At 41.0% G+C, this 24,989-nt stretch overlaps 1 protein-coding gene across 1 annotated transcript; it reads left to right on the top strand.

Moving 5' to 3' along the window:
* The first annotated feature begins 32 nt into the window (after positions 1-32).
* Positions 33-24,748, top strand: LOC136431130 (ankyrin repeat domain-containing protein 17-like). Its single transcript, XM_066422384.1, has 32 exons — positions 33-509; positions 4,374-5,407; positions 5,599-5,698; positions 7,050-7,118; positions 7,842-7,934; positions 9,990-10,088; positions 10,259-10,357; positions 10,706-10,804; positions 11,334-11,441; positions 11,590-11,688; positions 12,077-12,175; positions 12,929-13,024; positions 13,348-13,485; positions 13,813-13,912; positions 14,452-14,570; positions 14,867-14,977; positions 15,383-15,523; positions 15,844-15,940; positions 16,219-16,298; positions 16,700-16,792; positions 17,212-17,310; positions 17,805-17,903; positions 18,087-18,185; positions 18,814-18,912; positions 19,041-19,142; positions 19,228-19,326; positions 19,736-19,831; positions 19,995-20,120; positions 20,379-20,513; positions 21,520-21,625; positions 22,300-22,380; positions 22,541-24,748. Exons 2-32 carry the CDS (start codon positions 4,374-4,376, stop codon positions 23,737-23,739), a joined length of 5,214 nt encoding a protein of 1,737 aa, XP_066278481.1. The 5' UTR covers positions 33-509; the 3' UTR covers positions 23,740-24,748.
* The last annotated feature ends 241 nt before the right edge of the window (positions 24,749-24,989 follow it).

Here is a 24,989-nt window from a genome sequence, read left to right as displayed (position 1 = left end):
ATCCTTGTACTTCTGGGTCACCGTAGGTCACCCAACTGTAGATGTATTTCCACATGCAGTAGAGTTAGGCAGGTGTAGATGGAATACTGCTGAGAAATCCACTTCCTTCAGTCCCACTTGGACCGTCTCCTGTGTACAGTCTCTGTGCCGTATGAACTGACCTTCACGTAGAGCTGGTCTCTTTGGTTATCCTTGCTGGCGTTCAGGTATGCAATTAGCAAAGGTTACGGATCAGGTTACGGATCAGGTGACAGCCTGCAGGTATCTGCACAGACCTGTGCACTTTGAACCATGGCCAAGACGCGGACCCCACCGAGAGACTCCCTCCCACCGAAACTGAGCAAAAACGTTGAGGTTTTACCTAATTTTCTTTTCTCTGTAGGTCAATTATCGTCCTAGTCACTCGCTAGTTTGGTTTTGATTGTGTCTCGACGTCAAGGTTGTCAACAGCGTGGAGGGAGTTCGAAATCCAGACCGACGGGACCTTCGAGGTCAACTGTTCGTAAACGGTAAGCAAAAAACTTCCTTGATTGTGAAAAGCAATTATTTCTTTCAATTGCAGTACATGAAGGTCTTTATCTTCTAAACTTGGTTCCTGTCACGACTAAGAATCTAGGGGACGGAGTAGTCGAAACGAAAAGCGGATAAAAAGCCATTCCTCGGTTACGGTCACCTTATTAAGCATACACGTCACGTCTTATTGCTCCCCCTATAATACCATTACTATCTAGAATTGGATATGTATCGGGTGATGGCGTTGGGACATTCTATTTCAGGCTCTATATGGGTGTGAACCAAACTGGTAGCCAGAAATCATGACTGGTAATGACTGTTATCCCTGCTAATGCCCCGGACTTGAGAAGAGTCATATGGAACTAAAAACAAAAGCCCACAAGGGGCCTGCATTAGCCTCCACCAGGCCTTCCTATGGGGGCACGGATCGTAGAATACAGCAAAAAGAGGAACAATTGGCCAGGAGAGTCAGTCGGCGGGACGGTTAACCTTCCCCCTCCGAAGGCCTGTGACAAGTCGCTATGTTCTGTGAAGTCCACCATTAATTTGTCCCAAGTAGCCAAGTGGTTATTTTGCTGCTTTGCGAGTGAGCCGTGACAGAACATACGAGCCCCGGACTTGCAGGAAGTGCCTAGTCCGCCATGAGAATTCCTTTTGTCCAACTTGAACCTTGTACCTTAAGTCTCATTCATGAGTTTTTTTCGCCCCATAGGCTTACATGTTATCATACGTGTTTTAAATGGGCGCGTTCGTAATGAAGCTATAGAAAATGCACCAATGTTATTCATTTTACATTGAGAACATTTGCCCTAGATCATCAAAAAAAAATTGCCAACAGTTTCACTACATATAATCTCTTTTTATAGCAATTACAAACTGCACTTAGCTACACACCCAAAAAGGCACTTTCCAGCTGAAGAGCGCACAACCGCATCACCTACAATGTCGGGCTGTGAACGTTTGACCTTGCGCGCGGCTGCCGAACTTTTCCTGCTAATTTCATTTTCGGGTACGGATTCTTTAGTACCTACTCGGAATGATACAGGAATGAGACCTTAAAGAAAAATTTAAGTCTTAGACCGCCGTGAAAATCGAATCAACGCTATCAACAGATTGGGTTGGTAAGAAAAAACTAAAAATCCAGTTAAATCTGTTAGAATAGTGACTCGTACCTTGAAGAACTTGTTATAAAATTTGCTATCCTTGGCGGATTGACGAGGCAGAATTCGGGCTGGCTGTCATTTTCAAAATGGCGGACAAACCACCCGGCCGAGCCGTGATCAGCGGCGGACAATGTTTCTACTATTAACTTTTAAAACGTTTTTTAGAAGTTTTTCGGGGCGACTTTTATAAGCCCATAAAATCCCTTAGAATGATTAGATAGGCCATGGTAACCCCTTTGCACCGAAACCAAAGCCGCCAGTGAAAGAAAGCGAAAGTGAAAGAAAGTTGGTCCCGCCCTTCTTTGCTGCGCGATTTCTTTGCTGAGCGTATCACTCCTCCGTCAATGTCTGGCGCGGTCGATGGCAATACAGTAGACTGACACAAATTTAGTGAACCGATATTTTTGCAATTTACCCCAAATATTTGCTCATTTCGCAGCTTCTTTGCACAAGTTACAGTATGGTCGTAAACGTTTTGAGGGGAACGGGACGAAAATTGATGCGCGCGGAAGGGGTTAGTATCGCCTCTTACGTTGGGTCTGGCATCGGCGAGGGTATATTAAAGCACTCGTCGCCAGAACCGTACCAAAGTATGCATTAATGTTGAGTTGACTTAATGCTGCTTTTCGGAATCTCTGGAATCTGTATTTGTATCTGTATCTATATAACCAGTATAACCGCCATTCGGAGTAACACAACAGCTTCGCAGGCACGCGACGCGGCAGCAGCTGGGTATAATACACTGAACGGCCTGTCACGCCAAGTCAAGGTCAGAATCAAGGTCCGAAACGCTAATGTCCAAGCGGATGTTGAGGAGACTAAATCCGCTACATTTCCTTAGCTGCTCCTTTCTATGTCAAACTGCTTCCCTGACGATTTAGCCGCCCCCCACCCAACTGCTTAGAGATTACTGAAACCAGCCTTGCCTGGAGCAAAACCTAAGCTTCGTCAGTTCTGAGACCGTGAACCAAGAAATTTAGTCTGTGTGTCTGTGAAGGGGTACAGTTGTCAAAACATTACAAACGACGGTGCAGTTTACTACAAATTCGTAATAAACTTACAATGAAGAAAAATACATCAAAGTCCCAAACGAACGATAGAGAACCACCATCACCAAACTACGAATCAGCTGTCATAAACTGCGTATCGAATCAGGAAGGCACAACCGCACACCTTTAGCAAAGAATTTGTCAATTTTTTAACTTAAATAAGGTAGAAGATGAAGTCCACTTTATTGTAGATTGTAGCTTATATAGCAACGATTGAAATGTTTTGATTGATTATATTATGGGAACGTTTCCACCCTTTCAATTTATGTCCAATATTGAGAAATTAACTTTTATTATGCGTTTTGACCATACAATATCAATCAGGTCCATCTCAACTTATATTTCTAACATCACAAAGAGACGAGAAGAAGCCGAACCTATGAATTAGAGTAGTTTTAGAACCAATGTTTTAGGTTAGTTTTAAATCCTGTCAGTGTCATTATATGAATGTTGCCATGCATTTTGTATCTATATGCCTGTACTTAGCCCGTGATAGGGCATGAATGTACAATAAGATTATTATTGTTTAATAACATATCCTTTATACATATCAAAATGAAAACAACTTTGACTATTTTGGGCCCGAGGCTGCCCAAGCACACCCCTGTTTAGAATGATCGGTCCGTAATATAGGGGTGGGAGAGGTCAAAGGTCGTTCGACATATGTGACGTGACCGCAACTGGTCCGAACCTAACAGCGATTATTACAGTCAATACACATTACACATTACAGATCCTACTCTACTCTGACTGTAGTCGCGGGCATGTTTGGGGAGATACAGTACGGGGCACGCACCCATGCATATCCGGGTTTGTTTCCATTAGCAGCAAGTTTATATAAGGGGTTTACTCTGAAAAACACTACAACTAGAGTTCCACGACTTCATACCTTCGCCAAATGATAGAAACCTTTTTGACTTAAATATCATGAGTTGATTATGCAAATACGATCCTCCTTTGCATACATCCTATCAGTTAATCACCTTCTCTACCCAAATAACAAAATTTGTCTTAGGTATTACATTCTTATCTTAATAAACAAAGAAGGCTATTCTAGTATTTTATCATCAATTATACAAATGCAGTATCATGAAATGGATTCTGCAAAATCTGATCATTTACAGGTCTCATCAAGACTAATCTTTATACCAAATATCAAGACAATCCATCCAGGCCTTCTCGAGTTAAGCTGTTCATCGACACACATGCACCATAAACACACACGACCAGTGAGATCACAGGAATTGAATCTATACCTGCGGATAGTTGTAGTTTCATGCATATATCAACTCATCATGAAAGTAAGTTAAAAGTTGACACCCAGGCCCCGTTTTGCCATTCCAGGTTCAAACTTCCAAAGAAGACAGATGCCATCGTTAAAGACAGTTGCATAAAGCACCAGAAGGCATAACAGGCAGATTTTGCAATCGTTAAGTGCAGCCTGACTCGTCTGAAAACTGGACATTGTACACTAGGTCGTAGATATGCCCACATTCTTTACAAAACTGACAGACGGTCTTTAGAAAATGCAACTGTAGCAAGTGGACGAGAGTGAAGAACGCAGCGCTGCCTGAGGCTCGAGGGGACCATCTAGTAGCAGGGTCAATACCCACAATACCTCTTTCCGCCATTGTTATCGTACTCACAGATGGCTCTGCAACAAAACCCAGTCAACCAGCCAGAGCTCGTCTCCAGTGATACGCTAGAAGCTGCCTCAGACGGACGAAAAGGGAAACCAAGTGAAAGTAGAGAGGATGAAGCTAAAGAGTTGGCTCAGCTGAACGAATCTTTGACGCGAGCTGCCCACACGGCCCATGGAAGGCATCCCTACAGATACGGCATCGCTTCTGTCAACTTCAAAGGAGACACAAGAGGAACCGGCAATGCGACTTTGCGTAAACTCCTGCTCGGTCAACTTCAGGAGGAGACACGCATGTCAATCATTTTTGTGCAAGAGTGTCCTTGGGCCGATCCAGTCAAACAGTTGGAGCTAGAGGAAACATTTCGATACACGGGATTACTTAATGAAGCGGGAATAATCTGGAATAGCGATTTGTTTGAACTAAAACGGTTAGACTCGTACAAGTTGATTGAAGACAAGTACCCAAATCTAATTCAACATCGCGGACGGGTTTGCATATCGGAAATGTCAATCAAAGTTCAACCTACTGGACATACAGCAAGTAGCAACATCGCAGTGGAGAAAAAGCCAAATGTCTCAGACTTCATCGCCATCTCCTGGCATGGACCGCACAAGAGTACTGATGCAGAAAAGCGGTTGATATTTCGAGACCTGCTGGCCTTTTTCAAAACACTGACAGTCATAGAAAACAAGGACGGCCAGAAAGCATGTGTCATCGGTGGCGATTTCAACTTCAGACTTGACAAGGCGTTCGACAACATCGACGACACTTACCCTGGACTGACAATCCCTGCTTCATACGGATCGGACACAATCGACTACTTCATATTCACCTCTGATTTGATCAATATCCTACATGCTCAGCAACTGTCCTTAGATTATGACGTTGGAAGTGTGTATACAGCACAGGACAGAGACAGAGCCAGAGCAGAGACGTGTAAGACTGCATCTAACATAGTCATCGATCATAGCCCAGTCTTTGCTGTGCTAGATCTCGGCAGTCCCAATCCATTCTCCTCGCCGTCCAAGATCAGGGCCAGGTACAATAATGCAATACAATTAAACAAGACTTACAAGATCTCTAAAAGAAGGAGCGGTAATATAAAGTCTTTTTTTCATTATTTCATCATTTCTGCTTTTAAAAGTGAAATAGCCGCGGCATGGCATACATGTGTGACAGTGAACCTTTCTCAAAATACTAAGTACTGGATTCACTTCAATCTTGCCCTAGGAAAATCGCGGAACCATCTAGAGTGGATGTTACTCCTGATCGCTCTTCTTATCGCCGTACCCAGCAGGCTACGCCCGGCTCCAGCTTAAAGGAAAACAAGGTCAGTAACTGAGTAAGGTCAAGAAGCACGCGCGCGCGGAACTGGTGGCAACACGTTGTTAGTTCTGATCATGGGTTATCTGATGTGCATACCCGTATCCGTTATTCCATTTTTTTTCTATGTTACATTTTGTTATATTTATGTTTTATTCATTTTGTTATTTGAAATCTGTTGTAATAAGTTAGTATTTCCAAGCATTTAGTTAAGTTTACTATGTATTATTATATTCAATTACAGTTTGTGTTACTTTTGTTATCTTATGTATCTAAGTTTGAATGTGGGGATTTGCCCCCCATGGCACATTGAAAAACGCCATCACAGGCGATATGTTACCCCTGGATAAATAAAAATAAACAAACAAACAAACAAACAAACTGGTGGCTTTTGTTTGGATATTCTTTGGATACTAGCGATCGCCGAAGACGCAAGCTTTGTAGCTGGTACGGGGGCATGTCTCGGTCAATTCTGAAACTTTAACCCTCTGAAATGGCATTTGCTGCGTTTTTGAGAAGATTTGACAGTAGAAAACGGGGACTGTCGGTATAGAAACAGCGCTGTCAAGAGAGAACAGATTTTATCATTCTTTTCGAGTACCTTCGAGTATGTGTGTGGGGGGGGGGGGATCACGTGTTTCCAGCGTCAAGTCACGGAAGCTGCAGTAGAAGGGTCCATCACACCAATCTCCATGTAGTATTGGTTTTTTAAATTGGTATTTACTATAGATATGCTTGATGGCCTTGTTCCTAAACACAAAGAAGTATGGCGGGTGACACGCCAGCCACAATCTCAGCACAAGAACACTGGTGATTCCTGACTCTCATCACATTGGTAGACATAGAATTTTCCTTCCAACAACACTCCCAGAGGCTATAGTTACAATTAGAGACATAAGTTCAAATGTGAAAGTAATTCTTTCCCCAGCGCACACTGACAGCGTTCTGTCTACCATCGGTAGTCCAGTTGCTATCGACTACCCATTCGCGATGAATTACCAGTATAATCTTCAAGCAAATCTCTGGGGGCAAAATTGTGACGGTAAATGACGCAAATCAAATCTTTGCCTCTCAAAACCATTTGCAATGGTTACCAAACTTTTGATGCACAAAATAGTATGTGTGTTAATTTGCGTGTTGTACTGTCGATTTGGACTGTGGACGTCGGTTTGTGTCATCCTCTGTTCCTTTTCTGTACAGCAGCAATCTATTGGTATAGCTTAGGAATTATTCATGTCACTCATTACCCGCCGAACAACATCAATCACACGGTAACCATGTTATTCTCGTTCATTCTGCTGTCATTCATTCATTCATTGATTTCATTCATTCATTGATTTCATTCATTCATTCACCAGGAAAGTCCAGCTAGTCACTCTGTAGTAGGGGACAATATGAGCCAAGCTGACGGGGAGAGAAAGGGGGAGGTAGGTTATATACTATTTGTGATTTGGATGTAAAATAAAGGACGCTAGCGGAAAAAATACACAATTCTCATACTAGATATTATCATGATATACGTATTGACTAAATATTTAGCATATATAGGCAGAGGCATAGATAGGATTTTATAAGAGTACGTAATTATCATACTTTAGGACAACCATAGTATTTGTATTTGTATTTATTGACAATGAAGACAAGTCATTACACTGGATCAGCCTAGGCAGCTCTCGCTGGTAACGGCAGACCCACAAAATGCAGACGAACATACAACTTATCAACACAACCTACATAACCTGCAGTAAAAACTCATTGCACCATACATTAGAATACAATACATAATGATACAATAAAATCATAGGAATCAATAACAACCATGCAAACATATCAATCCATCGTCACAATAAAATTGGGAGAGAAATGATCAAGAATAATCTACAGAATAGTTGGGAATACATGTAGATGGAAGGTTGGTCAGAGGTAAGCTCAAAATCAGGACAAGAGGTGTCTTTGGCCTGCAGTTCTGTCACACAGCACGATGATGGTGACATTTAGTATGCTACAGATGCTACAAATTTAGTCCTGATCTCTTTTAAACATGTTAGGTTCCTCTTGCAACGGCAAACTGACAATCTATCAGAAATATCTCAAACACCCATTGTGTGTCCTGTTACCAATTACTTAAGACTATCTGATGTAATTTACAGTCTCCCCTGCACTGGGCAGCTCGGGATGGTCACTTTGGAATTGTCTCAGCTTTGCTGAGAGGTGGTGTGGATGTTAATACCCGAGACTCTATGGTAGGACTAATCTCCAAGCAGATCTTTCGGTAGATATAAAGACCTCTCCAACTGTGGCGACTCTCCCTTTGCAAGTTGGATACGGTTTTTATAGCCACCGAAAGATCTGCTTTGAGATTATGGTAGGACTAGTGTGTGGCATTGTGTTGTATTCTAGTTTTATCATTATTATGACTATTTGGTCATTGTGGTTGATTTGGACGATATCGTAGCTTACGTAATACAGTGTGGTGTCACGACTGCCTTTCGGCTTCTTCAGCTGCTTCCTCCCTTCACTGGTGGTTTCGCCCCTTCAGCAGTACCTCCTCCGGGAGGCGGGGCAGCAGTACTGGCCAGGTACTGATAGCCGAGAGTCTTCCACTGTTTGTCTCTACTCCTAAACCACAGCCAGCGGGACGCCTTCTCCGCCTCTTCTGCTAGCTTTTTAGTTGTTTCCCTCCTTCTCTTGCCCTTCACACATGTGACACCTAGCACCCTCCACATGGATTGGCAAATGGACCCTCTCGTTCCTATCTCCGCGTGGTAACAACTCGCTTTCCATCCTGTTTCTTTGCACATGTGTACTAACTCCTGGTATTTCAATGTTTTTCTCTCATGTGCCTCCTCTGCTCTCTCTTCCCAGGGGACTGTCAGTTCTATAAGTACCACCTGCTTCGTCTGCTTGGACCATAAGACCACGTCCGGTCTGAGCCTTGTTATCTCTTATGGGAAAACCAACTGTCTATTCAAATTGATCTGCAGGACACTTGCTGTTGCAAAGATGCCTCCTTCCTCTATCTTTTTTCTTTCATCTTGGCCCGTTCTTTGCCTCTACCTCCTTCACAAAACCTATGAACTGTGGTCCCTGTCTGCTATGTTGTCTCTTCTTCACTCTCTCTTCCTCCAGGACCACTGCTAACACCCTTCATACTTTGTCGTGCCTCCACCGGTACCTTCCTTGGCTCAAGGCCACCTGGCACCCTGATAGGATGTGGCTCAGCGTTCTTCTTTTCCCACACAAACCGCAGTTTTCTTCTTGTTTGCTGGAGTGGAGTCGAACTGGATTCTCAGGGGTTCCCATCTGTGTAAATCGCCCCACATTACCCTTCTGTCTTTTAATATATTCCTTCCCATCTTGTCCATGCACCCTGAGATCCTTGGCTCACTGCCTGTGCTCTTTTACTCTCCTCCTCCTTCCTTCTAATCTCGCTCTGAACCATGTCCCTTCTTTCCCTTGGTCCTGCAGTGCACCATCTCTGGTTCTCTGTTCTACCGGCGCCCAGTCCCAATCTTCCCTGCGCCACCACTCCTACTATGTCTCGGTGCCTCAGGTTACTTTTCCCTTCTTCAAGTGCTTTCCCCACAGCCCACTTCCTTCCCGTTCTCATCTCTATTCCTGCCTGGTCGACTCTTTCATCTCCGATTCCTTCAGGGACATTATGTCCCTTGCTTTACATTTACTTTGAATTCCTCCACTGCTGATGTAAACGGGAGTTGCAGTCTTGAGGTTCCGCAGTACAAACCAATTTCATTAAAGCTTGGTGGGAGGCCCATCCATTTCCTGAGTTTTTTTAATAATCTTCCTTTCCACTGCCTCTATAGTTGTGAGTGGGCCCGGGATGTCGTACATCGTCATTGACCACGTTATCCTGGGTAAAAGACCATACTGGTAGCACCAGACCTTAAACTTTCCCGGCAGTTTACTTTCCTCAATTGCCTGCAGGCCCTTGTTGACTTGCTGCCTGAATTCTTTAATGTTATTCTGTCTCCGAGCGACTTTCAAACTTCTTTCCCAGGCTCTTTATCGATTGTTCTGTCACTGATGGTATCTTCTCTCCCTGGATCTCTAGCTGAATCCTGTCACTCACTGTCCCTTTCCTCAGCACCAGCTTCCGGCATTTCTTTGCTGTGAATCTTTGCCCAAATGGCTGCCCTCTCTAGTCTCTTTAGCATCCATCTGGCACTTAGCACACTGTCAAGATATCATTAACAGGTTTCACCGAATAAACTCTCAGTACTAAGTTGGTCCTGTCATCATTCATTGAATTACTCAAGATTATCTCATGTGTTCTATAGCAAAGGACTCCCTTGCACGAGGCAGCAGTGAATAACCACATTGCAACTATACAAGATCTGCTGGTGGCTGGTGCGGATGTGAACGCAAGAGACATAGCGGTAGGAACCTATACATTGATGTTAATGTGCGTCACGTGTTTGTATCATGGAAGATTCCAGGTTGAAGAAATGTGGCAGCTACTGTTAAACTGAAAGGATATCTTCAACATGTATGTTCAGTCCATCGCGATGCATATGATATTTTGGAAACAAGGTTCTGTGTCTTACAGCAAAGCACCCCTCTGCACGATGCATCTACGAAGGGTCACCACGAAACTGTACAAGCTTTATTGGTGGCTCTTGCAGACGTAAATGCACAGGATATTGAGGTCGGTACATTTTGCTGATGTGATACATTATATGTTTTAGAAGTATTATGGAAGATTGTCATATTCATAATGAAAGACTAAATTGCAGATATCCTGACTGTTAATTAAAAGAAGTCAAACCCAGCTAATTTAGATATAGCCAACAATTGTATATAGTACCAGTAACCTATTGTTACAGCAAAGTCAGACACAGTTTACTGACGCATGTATGTTTTTCCTATGTTTTTTTATCATGTATTTGCAATTAGCCCACGGGCATGAACTTGCAATAAACTTCTTATTGAACAACGTTTGGATACTTAAGTTGCTCCTGTTGTCATACTGAAGACTATCTGATTTGCTTTACAGCTTAACACTCCCTTGCACATGGCCGCTACAAATGGCTGCACTGAAATTGTAAAAACTTTGCTGAAAGCTGGTGCAGATGTGAACGCACGCGACAAAGAGGTGGGCAGAATGACTATGTTGTGCTGTATTGTGATATATTATGCATAATACTTAACCATTGTGTAATATCATAAGCTGTCGTTTATCGTTTGTTGCAAGACTTAACAGCTGATGGCATCCTTATATTGGTAATTTGGTATCGAACAGACGACACTATATATGCATCCGGAATGACATTCTAAATCTGGAAAATAGATTAACACAAAATGACTTAATATTTGTAGGTATGATTGATATATGAGGTAGTCAATGTGTAGCTTGTAATTAGCATTAGATGTCTCAATGGACAAAACCTGTATGGGCCAGAATGAGCCTGAGCCAGAATTTTGGAGAATTTTGTGAACCTGTATATTATAAAGAATAAAAGGTGTTTGAGCTATTGAGTCTTCTGCATCATAATGTAACATCATCAGTATTAGATAATGTTATTGTCTTCCAAATAGTATTTTTTAAAGATTTTCCGGATTTAGAGCGTCATTGCGGATTCATAGTGTCGCCTGTTATGACTAAGATATGGTTTGTTTTACAGCAAAGGACTCCTCTGCACCTGACATCTCGGAATGGCTATGATGAGACTGTAAGAGCTTTGATCATGATGGGTCAAGGTCGTTTAGATTTTAACGCTGTTACCAGCCAGGTAGGTAGATTGATTGATTGATTGACACTACATCTCACTGTACAGTCATATTCGTATTCATGTGGCAGTATACTTGAAAGTTACTGATATTTATGTCCTCAACTGAAGAGAGAATTCATACATACAATTCATGTCATGTATCTTACAGCAATGGACTCCCCTTCACCTGGCAGCCATGAATGGCCAGCACAAAGCTGCTTCAGCGTTACTGACAGCTAAAGCAGACGTGAATGCGCGGGACGAAGAGGTAGTTACGTCATATATTGTAAAATATAATGTATAATGTAGCATCCTTTCCTGTAGCATCATATTAGGCTGTGCATTCATTATGAAATGTTTGTTTTAGGAGTTACTATTAAAATCGAAGCTAAAGTCACCCATGCGACCCTAGATCTATTTCAGCAAAAAATAAATGTATATTTTTACTCATATGTAACCATATTCAACAAGATGTAAACAGGTGTGTTTCACACTCCTTACAGGCAAAATCACTCGATCTATGAAGTCATCTAACCTGGCTTTCTAGGATCAGTCACCATCCTTACCCTTTGATTGGAACAACACATGAACAGTATAAGCAACATCCCATCCAATTGACATCATTATACTAAAAGACCATTAAATATGTTTTCCAGCAAAAAACTCCCTTGCACCTGGCAGCCTGGAATGGCGACTCTAAAACAGTGTCTGTTTTACTGATAGCTGGTGCAGATGTGAATGCACAAGACAAGTGGGTAGGTTGATTGTTTGCTTAATTGATTGTTTGTTTGTTTGTTTGTTTGTTTGTTTGTATGAAAGAGCTTACATTTTACTTGCAATATCAAAATACAAACGGAGTAAGACCTCTATCACGTACTCACACACCAAATATCAAAGAATCTTGAGTTATTCTGACGACAAAATCCTGAAACACAAACACGCACAAGCACACACACGCGCACACACACACACACACACACACACAAACACTCACACACTCACACGCAGGCACACGTACGCACACGCACACACACACACACACACAAACGCACACACACACACACACACACACACACAACAAAAACAATACCTGTAATTTTCAAAGAGGTAATGAATCTTGTGCACTGTAGGTGTGGACCAACATGCTAACTTGCCAGGTGCCAGAACAGCCCATCATCTAAGGTTATGGAATTGCCTCAAGCTCACTGGACCCGCGGCACGCTGGCGGCGTCGCTGCGTCCGATCGAATTGACAAAGCACTCAACGAATTTCATCGACAAAAATCGAATCTTTTTGGTCATACTTGTGCGCGACAAAAACCGAATCTTTTTGGTCATACTTGTGCGTTTTGAATGATATTCCCATTATAAAGTCAAGTCTAACACAAATCCAGTTTAGGACGCAGCGACGCCGCCAGCGTGCCGCGGGTGCAGTGAGAGGGGGGCTTTATGAAGAACAATGCGGGTTCAAGATGTTTTCTTTAAATATGCAAGTCAACTGTGTTTTAGTGCAACACCCCCATTCGAGAGGCTGAGAAACGAGGTCACCAGACGTGTGTGGAAGCTCTACAGAGGCACGAGGCTGATAACGGCAGCAAGGACAAGGTTGGGAATTTTTATCTTAAGATTACAATTTACAATTACTAAGATCAGCGACCTGACCTTTAAATCATTTTGTAAGTATAATACCTGTATGACAATTCTAACTAGAAAGTCCGTTTTCTGTACGTCGCAAGACAGCTGATTTGTGTAGGATACATACATGACAATGTGTTCTGTCTATAATGTGCGCATTATACAAAATTGCCCTCAATATGCTGGTTTAAACCCACTGTGCAATGAATGTGACTGTGTATTTACTTACATGTATACTGCACAATTCATCTGGGAATGTAATTGATACTAGGGAGCCTCGATTGTATTTTCAGAGTCCTACAAAAAAGAGAGGATATGATCCTATACTTATCCATTTCTATGAGGAAAGAGGAATGACGGTTGCAAGTGGTAAAGAGCCGATGGTGCAAGAAGCTGCAAGACAGACTGGGAAAACAATTGACCAAGTTAAGGTGAGGATGTACACTAGTTAAATGCAATAGTAGACATTGATACGTTTACAGAAGTTTTATATTTTTGCTAGAAAAGACTGACAAGAACCTCAAATATATTATAATCATTACTTTCTTGAAGATAGGCAATATTATATATAGTTACCATCCTATCCTTTTGCTCTCCTTCCTGATGTTACATGAACTGATCAACTGTATTAAATCATTTTCATGTATGTCACTTACCCGTATGTAGTAAGCATCCCACAGGAAAACCGACATGTCTTCAACAATGCAAACTGCGATCAGACTTAACAGAGAGTATAACTGCTGCTGATATTATTCCAGAATTTCATCAGCGGTTACCGCAGGAGTAAGGGGGAACGTAAGCGGAAAATACCAGCAGATAATGCGGGCAACACACTGGCCAAAGCGAGTAGTCTCGCCGGTAAGAATACAATGTAATTAGCACAAACTGGAGACAGTGAAGGGAAGTCGTCAGATTGTGCAACGCAGAGGTGTTATTAAAAAAATATTCAAGACAGAGCAAGAGAGAAGACCACCTAACAGTTGGCTTAAATACAAAATATAATTATCACTCGCTTGTTTAGATCAGCTGAATTACATTTCAATTTTGTACTTCTATTAACATTCTGGCTGGTTATTATAATAACTTTATTGCAAGTTCATGCCCGAAGGCTAATTGCAGACAAACAAGTACATGGAAATACATGGGAATCAAAAATAGTTATCTAGACTACTGTGAAAGTTCTTAGTTGAATTAGGTTGACTATGGTTGTGGTTGGGTTTGACTTCTTTTTTGAAGGCAGTGGAAAATGAAGAGACCCACGTTTTGTATCGTAAGTGGGTTTGTTGATTTGAGTAGTGTAAGTGACTTGTTCATCTGGACACGCTGATGAAAGTATCTGTGCATTATTTCAATGTCTTGTCATCGATCATTGCATGTAAATCAATGTGCTTCAACAGCAGAAAAGACGAACACACTGGAATCAGCATCGCCCGGTACTAGTGCAGCAAGTGTCCCTTGGCAGGGGCTGAATATCAATTCAGCTACAAAGGAAACAGACCATGAGAAGACAAATACGGTAGGTTAGTAGTACGGTAGTATCTTAGGATGTAGAATTCATACACGTAGAGCACTAAACGAGCTTACTCCATCAATAATGCATCACATGTACTTAGGCAGAGATACTCAAGATGCAACTGTATCATGCATCTATGACGATCTATGGTGTACCTTTATACTTAAGCAATTTATGCACGAGTAAGTAAAATATATCCATATTATATACATCTATATTTATATAAATGATCACAATGTATAATGCCTGTACTACTTCAATCCGACCTGTTACCCAAGACCATCCTATGTGTTTTACAGCAAAGCATTCCCCAACATGAGGCAGCCCGGACGGGCGACCATGGACTTGTATCAGGTTCAATAACAACTTCACGAACAGCTGATGCACCTGGGACCCTATGGAACAAACAGGTATTGTCAATGCCATTGGTAATATGCCTGTAATTCTACATTTTGCAATTACTGCATTTATGCATTAAGTTTGTTTATGACATTTAAACTGCTTGCCATGTATTATCAGGAAAAAATTCTGACTTGGTTTGTTGTCTTTTATTAGTTGTGATATATCAAATGCTAACCACTTGAAATGGTAATCTAGTCAAACGCTTTGCAAGTTGATCTGATCTTTGCAAGTTGATCTGACCAGATTCTGTCAAGGAATGAGCCATCCACCATCCTTCAGTAGAGACGGGGCGCCATAGACTTTCTCCAGGCTCATAAATAATGATACAGTCTAACATAAGGATATGATACGAAGCTTCAGTAACTATGATATAAATAGTTTTTGTTTGTTAGTTAGTTTGTTTGTTTTTTCAGGAGACTCCTAGACAGAAAAAAGGGGTTGATCCTGTACTCGTCCATTTTTACGAAGAAAGAGGAATGACTTCTGCTAGCATCAAAGATCCGTTGGTGGATGAAGCTGCAAAGCAGAGCGGGAAAACTGTTGCCCAAGTTTTGGTAAGATGGTTTTTATTGAATGGATACCATTTTATGAAGATTATGTCTCAACGCAATTGTCAGTCTTTATTTTCACATGGTATATGTAACTGTTTTTCAAAGGCGACCAGTTTTCTTGGATGATACTGACAACCATCTGAAGTTCAAATGTATTGTAACACATGTACAGTTACATATACAATTTGATTCTGAACACTGGAAACTGCACCTTCATTTCCTTCAAATGGTTACTGTATAATAATGATATACAATGTAGTAATATCAATAATCTGTGATCCGTCTATTAGTAAGAAGAATTATTGCCGCTGATATCATTTCAGAATTTCATAAGCAACTACCGCAGGAGTAAGGGCGAGACCAAACAGAAACCACCGGCAGATGCTTCAGGTGACGATGCAGTCAGAAAGAGCTCCGCTGGTAAAACTAGATAATTTTACAACCACAAATCATTAATTATCATTTAGATAATTCAGTTTGTCGATTCCCTTGAAATTACTCGGGCACATTTTACTTTGACTATGTTCTGCATGTTTAATATTCTGATCATATTTTACTCACGATGCTAAAGCAACAATTATGACATTTTGACATTTAATTACGTATCGTGATGTTGCTTTCTTCAGTAGTGCTTACATACAAGCCCAAACCAATGTCTGAAAAAAAGATAACATGACAGTATATTTCTGCACCTACAGCTGGTGCAGCAAGTGCTGCTGAGCAGGTGCCAAAAAGAGGGTCAGCTATGGATGAAAAAGAACAAGAAATGAAAGAAAAGGTATTATCCCGATTACAAAATCAAATACTCATGTTGACAGAACAAAGGGTAACTAGTTTTTGTATTACTGTCATGCAGTTATATGTAGTTCATCTAGAAAATCTTATTTTGTTGATGAGCTGCAGTCCAAGCAAAACGATGATTTTGATGATGATAAATGATGAGCCTATCAAGTAAATCATATGTTTTGCTATGTTCTTCTGCTTTTCTGCACACCATATTTTTATCAGTTGACACCACATCCAACATATTGGTTTACTCCATAGTATTATTGTAACAGTACCTGTCTCTACTGATATGAATGCACTTAACCTACTTCTCATTACGAAGCTGGCATGACTCTATCTTTCATCAAGCTCTTAACCTGCTATCAGTAGATTGCCTGTCTGTTGTCACCACAGGAGCTATGTGAGGCAGCAAAGAATGGAGACACGGCCAAAGTAAAGCAGCTATTAGATGAGGGAGTCTGCTCCCATGCTACCAGTGGCTTTCTGGTTAGTCATGATTCATGTTTTCTTTTAGTTGTAGGGAATAGCTAATTCCCTCTATGGAAATGAAGGGTATGTCTTCGGTTTAGTGGTTCTGTTTGTACCTGCAGTTGTTGTTACCATAAGTAAAGAAGGCCTGGGTAGGTTGTTCTGATGCGGGCATGTTTTGATGGGGCTTCAAAGTGATTAGATTGTAAACCCCCAAGCGGCTTGATTTGGTAACTTCGAGTTTTGATGTCTCGTGTTCCGGACATGCTGTGGTCAGGATTTTCAAGTGTTTTATAGCTCTTGTGCTTGGAAACAAAACATGAGCTCTGGTAGCTTGTTCTGGAACTGCAGGGGCGTTTTGATATGAATTACGGGGTGTTAATAAGTCTGCTCTGTTACAAAGTACTAATATATGACATTCTGAATGTGTTTTACAGAAAAGGACCCCCCTGCACCATTCGGCAGAAAATGGTCATCATAAAACTGTAATAGCTTTACTGATAGCTCGTGCAGCTGTAAACACAATAGATGTTGCGGTAGGTGGATTATTTTTTTCCAAGCATGCAACACTCATTGATATTGTAGTTCATAGTAGACTAACCAACATTGTCCTTCATTTCATCATGTGGCCAAACCATTTAGATGATACTCAACAATGATCAACATCAGTTCCAAGATTACTTTCAACTAATATTGTGATTGTTTCAAAGAATCTTCATATTGTTCAAATCAATCTCAAGATCGTTTCAAAGAACCCTGAGATTGCTTCAAAGAACGTTAAGTTATAGATTTAAACAATCTTGAGATTTTCCAGAATATCGTAAGATTTTGTTTAAAACCTTAAGATATTTCGATTATTACTGACACGTTATGACTTCCGCTGGGGGGTGAAATGTAAGTTTTTCACAAAATATCAGCTATGTAAGTATATATAAGCTGCATAATGTCAGAAGCAGTTGTACAAAGTGGTCTACTCAGTTCAAAAGTAATCTGTTCGTTATCTTAATTCTTATGCATGCGATTTTAACAGGGAAGGACTGCACTGCACATGGCAGCTGGAAATGGTCACCATAACATTGTATTATCTTTGGTGGGAGCTGGTGCAACTGTGAACGCACGTGGCGACCAGGTACATACTACGATACTATGAGACTATTAGATTTGCTGCTGTCACAGTGGTGTACCATCACCATTACTGAATCATTATGTAAGAATAAAACGAATTACTGTCAACCATGGCATCAATACTAGTGTACCAGAAGTTATCATCCCTTGCCATTACACAATTATCTACCGGTAATTTGCCTTACAGCAATTGACTCCTGTGCATTTGGCTGCCATGAATGGCCACCATGAAACTGTGACAGCTTTACACACGGCTGGTGCAGATGTGAACGCACGAGACGAGGAGGTCAGTACATGCAGACTGACTTGTGATAAATGTAACATAAGAATTAGCGCGCACCCATTAGAAATAGACAAAGGGAGATACAAAAAGCTATCGGTCCAGGACAGAACGTGTAAACAGTGTGCAACGAAAGCAGTGGAAAATGAAATACATTTTATCTGCGAATGTTTCAAATTCGAAGCAGAAAGATTATTCACGAAAGTATCTGAAATCTCTAAAAGCCTTTCTAGATTAAGAAATACACAGAAACTAATATTCCTTTTGAAATCATCCAACCCAGTCATCATCGAAAGTGTGGGACTTTTTATTTTCCACTGCTTTAAAAGAAGAAATCAAACCCCGCATTAGTACCGTAGATATAGAATCTTATTGTAGATTAGCAATATAGTATGATCTTGTATCACATGTATGCCTTATGTTTTACATTGTTGTCAGCATGCAATTAGCCTACGGGCATGAATTTGCAATAAACTCATCATTGTACAAAATTCACACAATAGACACTATTATGCTTTCAAGTACCTTCTAGTGTATTTAGACTTGAAAGCTACTGTGAAAGATGTCCCTTACGGTTTGAGTACCTCTGCAATTCTTATGTTGCAATATCAAAGATCATCTTATATTTTTACAGGAAAGGATTCCCTTGCACCTGGCAGCTAATAATGGCTACCATGAAACTGTATCAGCTTTACTGACAGCTGGTTCAAATGTGAACGCAAAGAACAATGAGGTAGGTAAAATTAGTTATATGTCATCTTTATAAAGTTATGATTGACTTGACAGTTACCATCAACTTGTACTTCTGGGTCTGGGCCCTTCATGTTATCATATTCAAGGTTATTCTTATATGTCCTACAGCAACGGACTTCCATGCATCTGGCAGCCATGAATGGGCACCATGAAACTGTGACGTTACTGGTAGCTGCCCCTGGCGCAGGTGTGAATGCAAAAGACAATGAGGTTGGTAAATCATTGTTTTGAGATTACATATTTCTGACAACAATCCATCCTGTTGCCATACCCAAGACCATCTCATATTTTACAGCAAATAACTCCACTGCATTTGGCAGCCCGAAATGGCGACTGTGAAACTGCATCAGCTTTACTGACAGCTGGTGCAGATGTGAATGCAAAGGACAAGAAGGTAGGTAGTGCTGATGGTCCCTACCTAGTGCCTGTGGTATCGATTAAGGCAATCTTATTTCATACTAATATGCACCCAATAGTCACCATGTAAGAACACCCGGAGGCCACTTCAAGGTTACGGGTTACATGAATAGCAGGTCCTGGAGCAGCATCTCTTCTAAGAAACATCTTGCCTAAGACAAGCTTCAGTCACTTAGAATAACGACTAACGGACCCAAGAAAACAACAGGGGGAAATGCAAGCTTGGTAACATTCCATACCTGGCGATTTAAACTAAGGTAGTTTTGATCTGAAGTCTTTCATCTGTCTCCATGATATCCAAATGTGTTGTGTTTCATATCAAGCCGCATCACTTATGATTTCTTACATCTTACTTCAGTGTGTGTACGGTTTATTGTTTCCTACAGAAGGGCTTTCCTCTCCACGAAGCTACTGTGCACGGCCACCCTAAGTGTGTGGAAGTACTGCTGCAGCACGGGGCTGATGTTGCCGCGAAGAACGAGGTACGCTTCCTGTCACGCTTGAGAAAATAGGTGTTAAGCGCCTAACCCAGCCTAACCACCTTTTCATCTTTGCAATAACGTAGAACTAAATTTCTGGGTGTTTTGTTATATATCCTCAAGTGGCAGCCTTACCTATTTTTGTTGGTGTTATATGTCTTTACAGAAAGGTTTGATGGCTAAAGACATTGCTAAAGACGGAGACACCAGCAGCATCGAAGCGGGAAGAAATAAGGAAGAAACCATTCGCGACAGAAAGGAAATAATGAAGCTTCTGCAAGAGGAGAATGCTGTGAGTTGTTGCAACCTTTATTACATGAATTGTTACAGCACCTCTCTGACAATTAGCTGCCTAGCATACAGAGATGGTCGAAATTGATGATAATATTCATAATTTCATCCTTCAATGTAATGTCATTGGATGGCCATCTCCTAAATGTTGTGCTCTACTTTGGTTGAAAGGTGCATTTGGAGTATGATATTAAATACAGTGTAATTTTAAGATCATTCAAGTAGTTTGCTATCCACAAATGTCTTTACTCCTTTGTAGAGACTCTCTAGAGAAAGAAGGGAGTCCCAAGCTGTACTTATCCTCTACTATGAAGAAAAGGGAATGACCACAAAGGACTGCCCGTTGATAAAAGAAGCAGCAGAAAAGAGTGGGAAATCTGTGGAGCAAGTCAAGGTAAATTAGCTGTACCGATTGGAATCTTTGTGGGTAGAGTCTCTGATCAGGATCTCTACCTGCAGAGTCTGCGCCGGGATGCCCTAACTTGGGAACATGGGCATCGTGTTTAAAGGGTTTCAGCGATTCTGGCAATATATATATATATATCCCTTTTGAAGTCTGTAAATTGAAAGATATTCGCTTGAGACAGTCAGAACCTCGATCCTTCATTACTCTAAATCCACGTATTCCATGTGTACGCTTGCATGTGTGTGTGTGTATGTGTGTTTGTGTGTGTGTGTGTGTGTGTGTGCGTGTATCACTTTTTCTTATCAGATACTAATTACCTGAAATACAAAAAAATCATCTTAATACTGAGATAGGACGTCGTACCAGTAGCAGCTACATTACATTTTAATATTTTCCGATATTGTTCCCCTCAGTACCCTTTGAATACAAATCCATTATATTCCCATAAGAGTAGGCTGATCTTGGTAAATCTTGGTAATGATATAGGAAATCATTTTGTCACTGGCACTGTGCATTTGTTGATATTCGTTTATCAATTCAACGCCACAATCTAGATTTCCTCTTACTTTGACTCTGAATTGAAGCAATGCCGTTACATGAATAGATTTACACTGAAGGGGGATGCAATGCAGTTGCAAGATTATTAAAAAGATAAACAAAATGTTCAATTTATTTGTCAGTGTAATTTGTTAGAAAACATCATCGGTCCACCTACATGTACCATATTATCTGGAGCTGGTGGGTTCTATTGATAATTGCTATAGTAGTATTCAAGTATTGTGCAAACCGTCTTTACTTTAGCTTACTGAAAACAGTAATAAGGAAGGTTTTGCGTGATACCCAAGGAGGTCATCACCTTGCTTAGAATGAATCATTGAGTTTGGAAGAGTTAAGGGCCAAGAGCTCAAGCATGTCATAGTTTGCGCTGTGGTGTATGAAAAGATGTTGATGACGAAAAGTAGTTACAATCTACAATCACTCTCTAAACCTTTAGCGTTTCATCAACCATCGCAGCAAGAAAAAGGGGGATACAGACAGCGGCAAGAGACCTCTTGAACCATCTGGCAGTTCGGGCGACACAGTGGCCACAGAAAGCAAAGGTACGTATTTTCATGATAGTTACGGACAACCCACAGAAAAGGGGAAGCAAGAACGATGCCTAACTGACTGTAAAATCAACATAACATACTTGAGTTGAACAGAACTTGGTCAAAGTTTTTAGCTATAGATCATTACTCTTCCTTCATCGTTCTTCACAAAACGCATCAACAGCAAACCAATGGTCAGATAGCATTCTCTCCTGACAACACCAGAGTCTCCTCTATAGAGAAAGTAATGAATTTTAATTCAGTGATAACAATACGTGGTAATAGAGGGATAAATACATTTTGGTTTTGATTGCACACCTTGCAAATCGAACTTTATAATGAATTAAGACAAATATGAAATAAGAACACAATCACGGGGATCGATTATGGAGATCCAAATGGAGATTCAAATGAAGATCCAAATAAAACAAACAAACAAACAATAAATCGATACATCTGTATTCTGTCCTGTTCTCTGAACTGATTTTGACGTGCTGTATTAAACTTGCGGTGCTTCTGGTGAGTATTGTTTCACTGCGCACTGTCGAATGGGCTTGTGGCTTACTGAACTTTCCACCCGTCAATATCAGTTTACCGATACAATTATTGACATAACTGCTTAAATCCATGGTGAGCATTTACTTCCAGTGCTCTTTATTTGATACAAAATATAATCTTGGTTCCAGATGGTGTAAAGAAACGTAGGACTGAAGGGGCAGGTGTGGAAGATGCAGATGATCAGGGAAAACCTTTGCAGTCAAAACAAGGTGATGATGTTCTCTATCATTTTGTGTGGAAAGTAGTGTGGTTATATGTGGTTAGTGAGCTCAATGTATGCTTCAAATTTTCAGATATCATTCTTTGATTTTCATGCAATAAAATGTATTTGATTTTTCCTCGCGTTCAATTTACCATTTCCCATTCCAGCGGACATTTCTGTCCTGTTGGTGAATGACGAGTACAGAGGCAATTCTACCATGAACCGTCGAGTAGCACAACTATTGCTCAAGCATGGCGCTAAGGTGTACAGTACAGCTCTGAAAGCAACTGAAGAAGACAAAAGATGTGCCGCAAATGATGGTGTGAATTTGCTTCTGCCTGAGATCAAAAGTGATATGAGACCATCTTTGGATTGGTTGACATATTACAACAGTGTTCACTACCCTAACATACCAAGGAATCTACAGTATGTCGTAGGTTATGCAGATGTCACAAGCAAAGCTGCAAAAAACATCAAAGAGGAACGCTGTCAAGAAGCAAAGTTGGTTCTCTTCAACAATGAGATGCCAGATGACAACACAACTAAGAAAGCGGCAGACAAGGTAACAACAATAATCAAGGATGCAAAGTCTGCTGACGCTGTGTTCTCTGTTGGAAACAGAATCTACACACACTTTGAAACAAAGTACAGGTCTCTTGAAGATATCGAGCCGAGACACCACTACCTGTTTCTTCCACGGGCATCCCCAGTATTTGAAGCAACAGGTGCACAGCCAGGAGGAGGAGAGAGATTAGTGCTGATCTTTGCAAGAATGAGTGAAGTGATGGCACAGAAAGGCCTTGACCTAGCAGCACGGGCCATGGGGTATGCTGCAGAGAAGATAGGCATCATTAACTGGGTTGTGCGTTGGATCCAAGAAGATGAAGATGACTGGGGGAAAAATAAGAAAACTCTGGAAAAGAAGATGCAAAGTCCTACGATCAAACCCACCATACGTCCCTACGGCACCCAGGAGGAAATCGCCAGAGACATCCAACATGCTCATCTGGTCATGGTGACGTCACGCTCGGAGCCGTTCGGGTTAATCGGTCTGGAGGCCATCGCAGCAGGCATTCCTGTACTCATCCCTGACCAGTCAGGCCTGGAAGACATGATCAAGGACCTGATCAAGGACAACAAGTGTCACGCCGACCTGAGGCACAGGATCCTGATACCCAGTGCTGGTGTGAAGGAGTCCGACATAGAGGCAACTGCAAGGCAGTGGGCACACAAGATTTCAGATTCATTGGAATTCTCTTCGTATGAGTTCGAGAAAGCAGAAGAGTTCAAGAAGAAGCTCCTGGAGTCCAAGTACTGGGATGAATCACACAACAATCTGCTTCGTGTCTTCGGATTGATGAAGTGAGTCCAGATCACATCTAGATAAAGAGGTGTCAGATTTAGGATTCAGGTGTAAGCATTTAACAACCAAAATAGATTGATCCTGACATGCAATCTATCTTTAGTATTGAAGTTAATGTTTTTGGTAGGTGTAATCTTTTAACAACCAGGAAAATGCTCTTTATGATGGATTTATCTTGATATGAAATCTAGCTTTCAGTATTGAGGTATATCTTTTAGTTGGAGGGATGTTGTGCACGTCATCTGATGTATTTGTCCACATTGTCAATTATTGGTACTATGTTTTTGTTTGTTTTTCAATATCAAAGTTTCCGTTTGTTTGTTCATCTTATTTGCACAACGGGAAAGTACATAATACGATAAACAATAAATAAAGCAGGTGCAGGAGTAGGGCAATTGCATCGATAAATGATAAAGTAAAGTAGTACATAGAATGTTATATAGTTACAATAAGGATAATTAGACAATGACCGGTACAAATAAACGTAAGATAAGAAATGAACATATGGGGCTACTATAGGGGGCTAGGATGACATATGAGATGGGTTTGTAGGGCACTTTTAGACATCAGAAAAGAGGAGGCTGTTTGTATATTTGTCTGAAGACTTTTCCATATTGTGACACATCTGTGTCTTATAGAGGACTGTGTTAATGATGTGCGGAAGAGAGGAATATGGAGTTGATTTCTTGTGAATATATATCCCATGAGAGGGTAAATGATTGTGGTGTTTTATTTCGTGTTGTTTATCATGAGTTATCAATTATTTTCACTGCATCTTAGTAGGTAGCGAGGATGGCTGTGATTGCTGGGTTCATATGATTGAATGTATGGCTGAGCAACATTTGTACAAAGTAATGGTAGCAACTACTTTTCAACAATTCCAAGAAATTAGTCAATTCTACATACTAAGGGGTAAAGCTAAACAGATGATATATCAGTACAAATCATCATGTCGATGTGTATTTTTCCAGTTCTAATGAGGAATAAAGAACGACATAAGTATGATACTTAATCATGAGTCATGACTCTCCTATATTTAAAGTATTGTAGAAGGTTTGTGTCCGGAGACACAACAGGAAAAACTCCAGATGTCGTGTTACCAAAATGGAGAAGTCTTCATAGTTACACAGGATAGTACACAGGATGTTACACAAGAATGCTACGGCGGGTCCACAACATCAAATGGGATAGGCATTGTACGAACAAAGAGCTTTATGCCGGACTCCCGAGGATATCCCAGAAAGTGAGAAATA

Source organism: Branchiostoma lanceolatum, chromosome 3 (genome assembly GCF_035083965.1).
Source record: "Branchiostoma lanceolatum isolate klBraLanc5 chromosome 3, klBraLanc5.hap2, whole genome shotgun sequence".
NCBI lineage: Eukaryota > Metazoa > Chordata > Leptocardii > Amphioxiformes > Branchiostomatidae > Branchiostoma > Branchiostoma lanceolatum.
This window is presented reverse-complemented; position numbering and strand designations above follow the sequence as displayed.